The following is an 11,083-nucleotide window of genomic DNA, read 5'->3' as shown; positions in this document are numbered from 1 at the left end:
AATAAAAAGGCATTTCAATATTCCTTTTTTTTGAAATTCTTTTGATTTTGTTTTTTAAAGCAAAAGATGTTGAACACTGTAAGACACAACACCAAACTCTTAGGGTCTTATTCATAAACTTTTATCAAAGGTTTATAAATTAAATTTTCATACAAAATTTGTTCTATAAACCTTTGATAAATGTTTATGAATAAGGCCTTTATAATTTAAGCCACGATACTACATACTACTTCTAAAACTAAAGTTAGTTTATTAGACTGCTTTCTACAACAATAGAACAATGCATATAAAGATCTTGCTATGAAATTATAACTTTAAAGGATCTTAACAGTCTGTTAAACAAATGTCTATTTAAAACTATAAACATAGTTCAATATACTTACATATTAACAAATAAAGAGAAAACCATAAACTACAATTAAACTTTTAAACTATGATATTAACAGCATAAACTATTAAAACAAATTACTTTATGTGTATGTAATGATGAAAAAAACTATAACAAATTATAAAATAATTATCAACATATATAAACAAATGTTTTAATTTTATATAATTTAATTAATTACTACAAAACAAATCTCATCAGCTGAATATATAGCAAAATCACTTATAATTATAAAATAAATTTATAAAAAAAACCAAAACTTCAAAAATTAGCCTTAAGGATTTGTCATACCCTACATATATTTATAAAAATAATGAAAATTATTTTATGTAGTTATTATCTCAATGCTACAAATTGTTATTTGAACACAAAAAAATGCATCTTTTAAGTTCTTTATTAGCAATAGTATATGTTTTACATTAATGAGCTATTTTTTTGTTTACTTTCAATATCAAACAAAAATACTAATTATAAGTTATCTCTAATAAAATATATTAGCAACATTGATAATACAATATATAATAGTGTAATGTGTTTTATTTTTTGGGGGTTTCGTTGTTGCTTAGGACATTCACTTCAATAGAAATCTCAAACAAATTGTAATTTATTGACAACAAAAATGTATTACAAAACATTGAAGCCGTTTAGCGGCTTATTTTTCACTTATACACCTCTTTTATCATTTTGTTTCACTTCTTTATTCTTCTACTAAGCCATGTGTATATTGTATATGATATCTAATGGCCTCCCTTGGATTTTTCTTAAATTCTGGATCTTTCAAAATTGCCTGATACGATTTCACCTGTTTAATAAACTTTTCCTTTTTCTTCTTAATCTTTTGTTTGGCACTTAAATGTTTATTATCTTCCTCAGTGGGATCATATTCCTTAACACCTGTCTTCAGCTGATCTTTCTCTTTCGATAATTTGAAAATATCATCTAGCGAAGGTAAAGCATCCTTCAGGGGTTTCAAGTCACCTATAACTGCCGTCTTCTGACGGTTCTGGCGAGCTCTTTCCTCTTTCTGTTGTTTGCGTATAAGTGTGAATTTATTCATAAGATTTTTATGTTTTTGACGATGTTTTTCCTTTTTACTGGTGGTTTTCTTGGGAGTAATTGTCTTATTGAGGATGAGTTTACTTTTATCTTTCGTTGGCACATCGCTACAGTTATCTTTTGATTTTTCTTTTGTATTAAGTTTTTGTTTGGGTGATTTTGTATCCAGAAGTTTTGTTTTTAAGTTATTTTTATTAATTTTGCCCATTTTTATTAAAGAAATGCGAAATAGTAAATAATTGAAAATGAATGAAAATTCCTACGGAATACAGCACGATTTGTTTTGGGATTTTTAAATAAAGGGAATTTTTTACATGTGGTTGGTTGATGGCAGTGTTGTATTATAACAGGCTGGTGCATAAATTATTAAATTTGATTTATGCCGTTGTTTTTTTAAAACAAGCAGGAAAAGTTGCGAAATTAAGTAAACAAATGAATTATATGACAAATTAAAACTTAAGTTGTGTTTTACATTTTTTTAAATTGATATTTGACATATAGGACAATATAAACAAAAACTCTGTGTTAAAAGATCGTGTTCCAAATAATATGGTGCTGTACAAAACATACACTTTTCATACAACCCTGAATATGTTTATTAAACTATGGAATTCATTATGGTGAAATAAGTAATAAATACTTAACTGTCAAACATTGCTGTTATTGTAACAACAAATACATGTAAATTTGACAGTTTAATGATACCTACAAAAAAACGAGAACAAACAAACCTTTTTTAATACTTTTTCTAAGTGTAAATAAAAGATTGAAGGAAAACAAAACAATAAAAAAAGTAAACAATAATTTTCAATGATTATTTCGGTAATTTTTCAAACAATCGGTAAAAATGAATATAGCCATTAAATCCGAACCAGACATACTTGAGGAAACCATTTCTCAATCCTTTGAATTTATCGACGAAAAACCAGATGTTAACACTATCGCATGCACAAATATTAAGAATAATCTACAGCAGCCAGCAGCTCCTAGAAAGACCCAACCGTCAAAAAATCAAACGAAAAATAGAAATCTTAAACAAATAGACAAAAATAAAAACGCGAATAAATTTACACTTTATGTAAAGAATAAATTCATAGAAGCATTTCAACAGGAAGGCTGTACGCCAAGTACAGTGGAGAAATATGCAAATATCTACAATGTCAAAGTGGAGACTGTAAATAGTAGGTCATTTTGTTTTTAAAAGGATTGTAATGCAAATTTTAAAAATAATTTTCAATTTTGTTATAGAATATTTTGGTGAGGCCGCCAAAGAAGCCCAAAATAATGTTTATCAAGAATGTGATTCCTTGAGTTTTAGTAACATTTCTGAGTGGCTTAAATATTTTCCAAACAACTGGTGTTTCCCAGGAATGCAACTATGAACCGGCTGGTTCTTAATGAATGCTATAAGCCAAATAATGAAGATCATCCACCATGATCCGGAGTCAATAAGTGGCATAGATTTACAGTAAGTTATGGCAAGTTTAGATAGTAGATAAGATAGATTAGATAGATAGCTAGAAGATAGGATCGATCCTAGATAGATAGATAGCTGATCGTATAATAGATAGATAGATAGATAGATAGATAGATAGATAGCTAGATCGATAGATAGCTAGATAGATCGATGATCATAGATAGATAGGATAGATAGCTGATAGATGTAGATAGACTAGATAGCTCGCTGGAGCTCGTGCTGTCGCTACGCGCTCGCTCGCTGCTCGCTCTGCTCGCTCGCTCGCTAGCTCGCTCGCGCTCGGCTCTCTCCTCGCTCGCTCGCCGCTCGCTCTCTCGCTCGCTCGCTAGCTCGCTCGCTCGCTCGCTCGCTCCTCGCTCGCTCGCTCGCTCGCTCGCTCGCTGCTCGTGCTCGCTCGCTCCTCGCTCCTCGCTCGCTCGCTCGCTCGCTCGCTCGCTCGCTCGCTCGCTCGCTCGCTCGCTCGCTCGCTCGCTCGCTCGCTCGCTCGCTCTCTCGCTCGCTCGCCGCTCGCTCGCTCGCTCGCTCGCTCGCTCGCTCGCTCGCTCGCTCGCTCGCTCGCTCGCTCGCTGCTCGCTCGCTCGCTCGCTCGCTCGCTCGCTCGCTGCTCGCTCGCTCGCTCGCTCGCTCGCTCGCTCGCTCGCTCGCTCGCTCGCCTCGCTCGCTCGCTCCTCGCTCGCTCGCTCGCTCGCTCGCTCTCGCTCGCTCGCTCGCTCGCTCGCTCGCTCGCTCGCTCGCTCGCTCGCTCGCTCGCAGCTCGCTCGCTCGCTCGCTCGCTCGCTCGCTCGCTCGCTCGCTCGCTCGCTCGCTCGCTCGCTCGCTCGCTCGCTCGCTCGCTCTCGCTCGCTCGCTCGCTCGCTCGCTCGCTCGCTCGCTCGCTCGCTCGCTCGCTCGCTCGCTCGCTCGCTCGCTCCTCGCTCCGCTCGCTCGCTCGCTCGCTCGCTCGCTCGCTCGCTCGCTCGCTCGCTCGCTCGCTCGCTCGCTCTCGCTCGCTCGCTCGCTCGCTCGCTCGCTCGCTCGCTCGCTCGCTCGTCTCCTCGCTCGCTCGCTCGCTCGCTCGCTCGCTCGCTCGCGCTCGCTCGCTCGCCTCGCTCGCTCTCTCGATCGCTCGCTCGCTCGCTCGCTCGCTCGCTCGCTCGCTCTCTCGCTCGCTCGCTCGCTCGCTCGCTCGCTCGCTCGCTCGCTCGCTCGCTCGCTCTCTCGCTCGCTCGCTCGCTCGCTCGCTCGCTCGCTCGCTCGCTCGCTCGCTCGCTCGCTCGCTCGCTCGCTCGCTCGCTCGCTCGCTCGCTCGCTCGCTCTCTCGCTCTCTCTCGCTCTCGCTCGCTCGCTCGCCGCTCGCTCGCTCGCTCGCTCGCTCGCTCGCTCGCTCGCTCGCTCTCGCTCGCTCGCTCGCTCGCTCGCATGCTCGCTCGCTCGCTCGCTCGCTCGCTCGCTCGCTCGCTCTCGCTCGCTCGCTCGCTCGCTCGCTCGCTCGCTCGCTCGTCGCTCGCTCGCTCGCTCGCTCGCTCGCTCGCTCGCTCGCTCGCTCGCTCGCTCTCTCGCTCGCTCGCTCGCTCGCTCGCTCGCTCGCTCGTGCTCGCTCGCTCGCTCGCTCGCTCGCTCGCTCCTCGCTCGCTCGCTCGCTCGCTCGCTCTCGCTCGCTCGCTCGCTCGCTCGCCTCGCTCGCTCGCTCGCTCTCGCTCGCTCGCTCGCTCCTCGCTCGCTCGCTCGCTCGCTCTCTCGCTCGCTCGCTGCTCGCTCGCTCGCTCCTCGCTCGCTCGCTCGCTCGCTCGCTCGCTCGCTCGCTCTCGCTCGCTCGCCTCCTCTCGCTCGCTCGCTCGCTCGCTGCTCGCTCGCTCCTCGCCTCTCGCTCGCTCGCTCGCTCCTCGCTGTCGCTCGCTCCTCCTCGCTCGCTCGCTCGCTCGCTCTCTCTCGCTCGTCGCTCGCTCGCTCGTCGCTCGCTCGCTCGCTCTGCTCGCTCGCTCGCTCGCTCGCTCGCTCGCTCGCTCGCTCGCTCGCTCGCTCGCTCGCTCGCTCTCGCTCGCTCGTCGCTCGCTTGCTCGCCGCTCGCTCGCTCGCTCGCTCGCTCGCTCGCTCGCTCGCTCGCTCGCTCGCTCGCTCGCTCTGCTCGCTCGCTCGCTCGCTCGCTCGCTCGCTCTCTGCTCGCTCGCTCGCTCGCTCTCTCGCTCGCTCGCTCTCGCTCTCTCGCTCTCTCGCTCGCTCGCTCGCTCGCTCGCTCGCTCTCTCGCTCGCTCGCTCTCTCGCTCGCTCGCTCGCTCTCGCTCGCTCGCTGCTCGCTCGCTCGCTCGCTCGCTCGCTCGCTCGCCTCCTCGCTCGCTCGCTCGCTCGCTCGCTCTCGCTCGCTCGCTCGCTCGCTCGCTCCTCGCTCCTCGCTCCTCTCTCGCTTTGTCTCCGCCCCTTGTTCCCCTTTCCTCCCCGTTTCCTTTCCTCCCTTGTTTCCCTTCCCTTCTTGGCCTTCCTCCTTCTTTTCCTTTGATGTTCTTTATTTCAGAGCAATTTACCACTTTCTGGGTAACCGCTCTCATGGGTCTACCTCAAAACCCATTAGATGAAATTTCTGCCAAATTTTTAGCTAATGAATTCCAGGTAGGAAAATACTTAATTATGTGTATTTTTAAAAAATATAAAATTTTATACACTTTCATATATTATCGCTATTTAGAATCTAATAAATGAGGCAAACACTGACATGGCCGATTATGATGTACGAAATATGAAGAGAGAAATTGAAAACTCTTTGATAAATAAAACAAATCGGAAATTTCGCAGTTTAGATCCATTGAATACAGATACACAGCAATTAGAAAGAATGTCTATAGCAAAAGTTAATTGTAATAATTTAAAGATGGAAAATGTTGCAACAAAGTTGGAGAAATAATAAATAATGTCACAAAAGTTTGTATATTAACAACACCAAATATAACCACCAACGCATTAATAAAACCACATATACTTTTTTACAAATAAATTTGTAATTACATATTTATATATATGCTAATAATAATAAAATTCTTAATTAACTATAAAAGTAATACATTTCACAAATACAATCAGTACATTTTAAAATGGAAATTCTTTTATCTTAATTTAAGTAATTACGAAAAAAATATGGAATTGTTTGTATAAATATATAATAATAAAAACATTTTGGCAGCGTCCATTAGTGGAAGAACATAAAGTTAATTTGCATAAATGCCCGGATTAAAATAAAGAATTTTATTAAAGCCTATATTAACATAACTAGCCGTTTGCAGTTCATTATTATTTGTGCGCAATTTTGAAATACCGGCTTGTATAATTTTAAGCATTTCCTCAAAGGATGTATTGTGCGCATGGGCCGCCATGATATCAACAAAACTCTGAATATACCAGGAGCCGTTTTCAACATCACGATGAGCTACAAAACCAGCTGTAGTGGCATAGCATTTAATAACATCCGATAGCTGAGCAATATTATTGATAGCACGACGTGTTGTGCCAACACCTTCAGTTTGTGTTTTATTGACAACGTTAACACCCTTATCTGATATTTCACCACGACAGTAGGGATAAATGAAAATTTTTGGTTTACCCACTAATTGTGTACAGTTTTCATGATAGAAACGCTTTTCTATCTCTTCCACTTTCACTACAGAGCCATCGTGGAAATATATCCATTGTACACCGTCCGACATCTGACCATGCGTCATTAGGGCCATGACAAAGCATTCGGTGTCTCTAATTTCGTCCGAGCTCAATAGTTCATCGAGTAGAGAAAAGAATTTCTTTTGTGTTAGGTTTTATAGGCATACAATTTGAAGTCCAACTGCTTAAATAGCGACAAAAGGGAATGCGTGTCTTCATCGGCTCCCGAACGTCGCTCTTCCATGGGAAAATCTACAATATTAACCATAAAGAAGACGCCACGATTGCTTTTACTTTCCATGGAATAGGTGTCGATGCTGTTATGTTTTAAAATGCGCTTAGCCTTAAGAACGTTTACATCTTTCTTCGGCTGAATTGTATCCTCGTATTGGTGGAGTGTGATCTCATCCGAATCGCATCGGGAAAGCTGGAAAAAAAGAAAAATATATACATATGTAGTAACTATAGTCACTGTAAAAGCTTTTAACAATACTAATAGGATTTTTATATTAAATGCCAAAGAACAGAGCGGTATACTTTTCTTCCAATAGATCCAGTCAATTCAAACAAATTTAAAGCTAATTCTGTTACAACTCTTACCTGTCTACTTATTGTTCCATCTCTATCATCAATATTATTATTTGCTATATTCACATGATTAATCTCCGTATTGCCAGATGTTGCTGTTCCGGTTTTCTTACTAGAACTTATTGAAATCATACCCTTGTCATCGTCATGCAATATCTTTAAAGCATCCTTATATTTCAAATCCATTAATATACGGCACAACATCTCAAATGCATCAGGACCTCTTTTTGTTATTTTCACAAACAACCTTTTGTGACGTTCCCTTTTAAATGTCTCTTCATCGAAAGTATCTGCAAGAGATTTCTCCGGCTCGACATGATGAATATTTTGTATCATAGTATAACTCAACAAATTATTGCGATAGCAAGCATCACATAATGTTTTAAAATCGGTAAAATTTACTAAAGAATCAATGTTTTGTAAAATACGTTTACGCTGATTATCATTCATGGTTGTGGGGATTTATTGTTGATGTTGTTGTGTTAATGACGTAGTTGTTGTGACCTTTTTTGGAAGAAATAAATCTGTTTGAAGTTTATTTGTTGTTAATGAAAATTACTTAATTTTATTTGGAGGCAGTGATCTTGTTGCAATGTTTAGGAAGTTATTAAGATTCTCCTCTAAATATGGCAATTGTTGCTCTCTAACTTACTATATTAAACTCTCAGAGAATCTTTTTATTACAATAATGTAATGTTAACTATTCCAGGCCAGTTCCTTTGTTTGATTTTTTTTATTTTTCTTCACTCTGCAGCAGCCTTTGTTCGTTTTTACTCCTTATTTTCTCAAAAGCAATTTATATTTATTATCCCGATTATTTTATCTAACAAACAAATCAATTATATATCTTGTAATTGTTTAACTATAAAATATTTTTATTGAATTTTGTTAAAATTTCTTTTGAAACAAAAGGCGAATCTCGTTAATTAAAAGTGCACTTGTTCGTTTAATAGCTTGCAATTTACTAAACAATTACTAAAAAAATCATGATGATGATGATAAAACAGAGCCCTGCGCCGACAAATATTAACGGCGGCGGCGACTGACACTAAATATGTCGGCGGCGGCTTAAAATCGACGGCTAAGTTTTCAACTACGTTTAGTTTTTAATTTTTCAACGATTTTAAATAAAAACGGAATCCGAGAGATCAGAAAGTAGGATTTTGGAAGCAAATATATTGTTTATAACAACAAAACAGAGCAAACTCAAAAGTTGCATGAGAAATTATGCAGGGATGAATAAAAAATTCTTAAAAATTAAAAACAAATCCTTTCTCCAAGTTTTACTAGGATCTGCCGTTATTTAACCCTATCATATAAAACATCTTGCAGAAAATCAGTTTCTAAAAAATTTTGCATTAAGAAAATGATCAATAACGTAAAAATAAAGATATTTTATTTGTTTATTTACTAGCTATACCCAGTGTGCTGTGCTACCCTAAAAGCAATATAAATAAGAAACCTACTTAACAATTTTGATGATTCTAACTACAACGGTTTTCCAGATATACAATTTGTTACATATGGGAGATTCCACGCAAATTATTGCAATTTCGCCAATTATTCCGAACGTTAATTAAGTTTTTAATTTAATCTATGAAAAATTTGAATAATCTAATAGTTTCCAGATATACAAAATTTTGTATTTAATTCATATGGGAAGAGCCAAGCCCCCCATTGAAAGTCCGCCCGTTATTCTCTAAATGTTCTTCAGTAAAATTTGAAGATTCTAGCTCTAATAGTTTCTCAGATATACGAATTTTTCTATTTAATTCATATGGGAGCTCCAAGCCCCCCAGATGTATTTAATTCATATGGGAGGTTCCGCTCCCCTCATTGGTAGTCCCCCAGTTTATTACCCAAAATGTTTACATGGATGTTAAAGTTCTTCCAGAACAACATCATTTAAAGGGATCACAAAGAGATTGAAAAATATTCCAAAAGTTTCACTTTGAAAACATTATTAGAATGTATGAAAACTCGCAACTCTAAAGGAAGACTATTCCTATTTTAGGGGTATTTTATGACTAAAATAAGTAAGGCAAATCATATGTCGTAAAAAAGCAAATTTCGGAAGTGGTCCGATCATTAGATTAATAAGAACGTCACCGTGATTTTCGGATTAGGGACTTAAATGTGGAATTGGATCAATAATATATATCATTTAAAGTATTTTTTTTAATTCTACCATAATTCTATCATAATGATAACTTTTGGAATGATGTATTAGCTATAAACTGATTTTCTGTAAGAGGGTTATATTGGCGGACCGATCCTCATAATTTTATTTTTCATAAATGTAGGTTTCGGTTCCTAAAAATGTTTATTTCGTCGACATTTGAAAGCCATTTATGTGCGTTTAAGTCATTTTCTGAAGAAGATTTCATTACATATTTTCATTCCAACAAAAAATGTTTTATTATGGTATTATTAAGTACGTAGAAAACGTTAAAATCAATTATTGAAGGGGGCAGGGTCAACTATGGCCTATAGAGATTTCGATTGATATCGAGCCCTTTTTGCAAAATGGACGTAAGCGAGATAAATTTTCGTTCAATTAGGATACTGCGTGTTTAATTTTATGTTTATATATTCAATATTTTAGAAAATTCAAAAAGTACCAGTTAAAGAACGAAAAATTACCAGACATACCCCAGTTTAAATTTTCATTCACTCAAGTCCCTGATTGCTTAGTTTTATGTTTTAAGGTTCATTATAAAAGAAAATCCAAATAGTACAAGTTGAAGAACGAAAAAGTACCAAAAAGTCCCGTTTTATATGTTCTCACTTACTCCATGTTCAATATTATAGACAATTCAAAAAATACCTTTTGAAGAACGAAAAAGTACCAAAAAGTTCCCTTTTATATGTTATTACTTAATCCAATTTTATATTATAAAAAATTCAAAAAGTACCAGTCGAAGAACGAAAAATAGAAAACTCAAAAAGTACCTTTTGAAGAACGAAAAAGTACCAAAAAGTCCACTTTTATAGATTCTCAAGTGCTTAATTACATGTTTATAAGTTCTAAGTCAAAAAAGTACCAGTTGCAACATCGTATTGGGAGCCCGTTATTATGTATTCATATGTATAAGTTAATAAACCAAAAACAATGTTTTATAAAAAAGTACCAAAAATAGGTACAATTTTCACCCCTTAAACGTCCGAATATCCAAAAAGTACTAAATTCATATTTTGTATCTTTTATAGTTTAGGAGATATGAGGTTACCGAATTTACCCGTTTTTACCATTTTTAACCCCCTAATCATTCGAATTTCCAAAAATCCCGTCTAAGTGGATCTATTTGGTGGGAGACCAACCTCCTGTCTAAATTTCAGATCTTTAGCTAAAACCGTTTAAGCTCTACGATGATGAATCAGTCAGTCAGTAACGTTAGAATTTTATATATGTATGTATGTATATAGATTTCGTGCATTGAATTATACTGTAAAAACATTGTAATGTTCGACTTGAATTCAAGTTTCGTTTTCACTGGAGAATGCTATAAGAAAAATAAGAATCCAATTTTACAAATTTAATGTTAATGCAATATTTTTTACATTAAATTAATTTTTTTTTAATTTAATGTTAATGCAAAATTAATGGAAATCGCCCAGGTCTGGAATCCACCAATTTAATTAGAATATTATTTGAAATTATTACTTATTAAAAAAGTAAATAAATTATGAATTAAAATAACAAAAAATAAGTATTAGATTACAAAATTGTAAGTAGTAGCAAAAATACAAATTATATACATACATACATACATACCTATTATTTTTTTATCAGTCAATATTGGGAACTTATAATACCATGTAGGTCTCTACTATTGTCGTATAAGAAATATCTTTATAGAAATGTGACCAAAACACTACCATTGAAAGTTGTTAAAAATTAAGTTATCTGTGATAAAATCGAGTTTTAATCATTTTATTTACAATTGTGGGAT

At 38.1% G+C, this 11,083-nt stretch overlaps 3 protein-coding genes across 3 annotated transcripts; 1 reads left to right on the top strand and 2 right to left on the bottom strand.

Moving 5' to 3' along the window:
• Nucleotides 1–1,062: 1,062 nt before the first annotated feature.
• Nucleotides 1,063–1,740, bottom strand: LOC119602852 (protein FAM207A). The gene has a single exon (XM_037954625.1). The coding sequence runs from the start codon at nt 1,650–1,652 to the stop codon at nt 1,086–1,088; it is 567 nt and encodes a 188-aa protein (XP_037810553.1). The 5' UTR covers nt 1,653–1,740; the 3' UTR covers nt 1,063–1,085.
• A 415-nt stretch (nt 1,741–2,155) lies between these two features.
• On the top strand, nt 2,156–5,796 carry LOC119602837. Its single transcript, XM_037954602.1, is given in 5 exon segments — nt 2,156–2,625; nt 2,693–2,912; nt 5,410–5,434; nt 5,436–5,504; nt 5,581–5,796. Coding segments are annotated over 5 exon segments (864 nt in total). The 5' UTR covers nt 2,156–2,291.
• Nucleotides 5,797–5,871: 75 nt separating this feature from the next.
• LOC119602825 (caspase Dronc-like) lies at nt 5,872–8,108 on the bottom strand. The gene is given in 4 exon segments (XM_037954577.1): nt 5,872–6,699; nt 6,702–6,969; nt 7,143–7,634; nt 7,783–8,108. Coding segments are annotated over 3 exon segments (1,308 nt in total). The 5' UTR covers nt 7,581–7,634; nt 7,783–8,108; the 3' UTR covers nt 5,872–6,097.
• Nucleotides 8,109–11,083: the final 2,975 nt, after the last annotated feature.

The sequence above is a fragment of the Lucilia sericata genome, unplaced genomic scaffold, assembly GCF_015586225.1.
Source record: "Lucilia sericata isolate MDLA Ls3-8-SP2 unplaced genomic scaffold, ASM1558622v1 Contig000256F_arrow, whole genome shotgun sequence".
In the NCBI taxonomy this organism is placed as follows: domain Eukaryota; kingdom Metazoa; phylum Arthropoda; class Insecta; order Diptera; family Calliphoridae; genus Lucilia; species Lucilia sericata.
The sequence above is the reverse complement of the archived record's forward strand: the minus strand, read 5'-3'. Positions and strand labels throughout refer to the sequence as shown.

Excerpts from the sequence above, each read along its gene's own strand:
- LOC119602852 (XM_037954625.1), bottom strand. The coding sequence starts at position 1,652 with ATGGGCAAAATTAATAAAAATAACTTAAAAACAAAACTTCTGGATACA.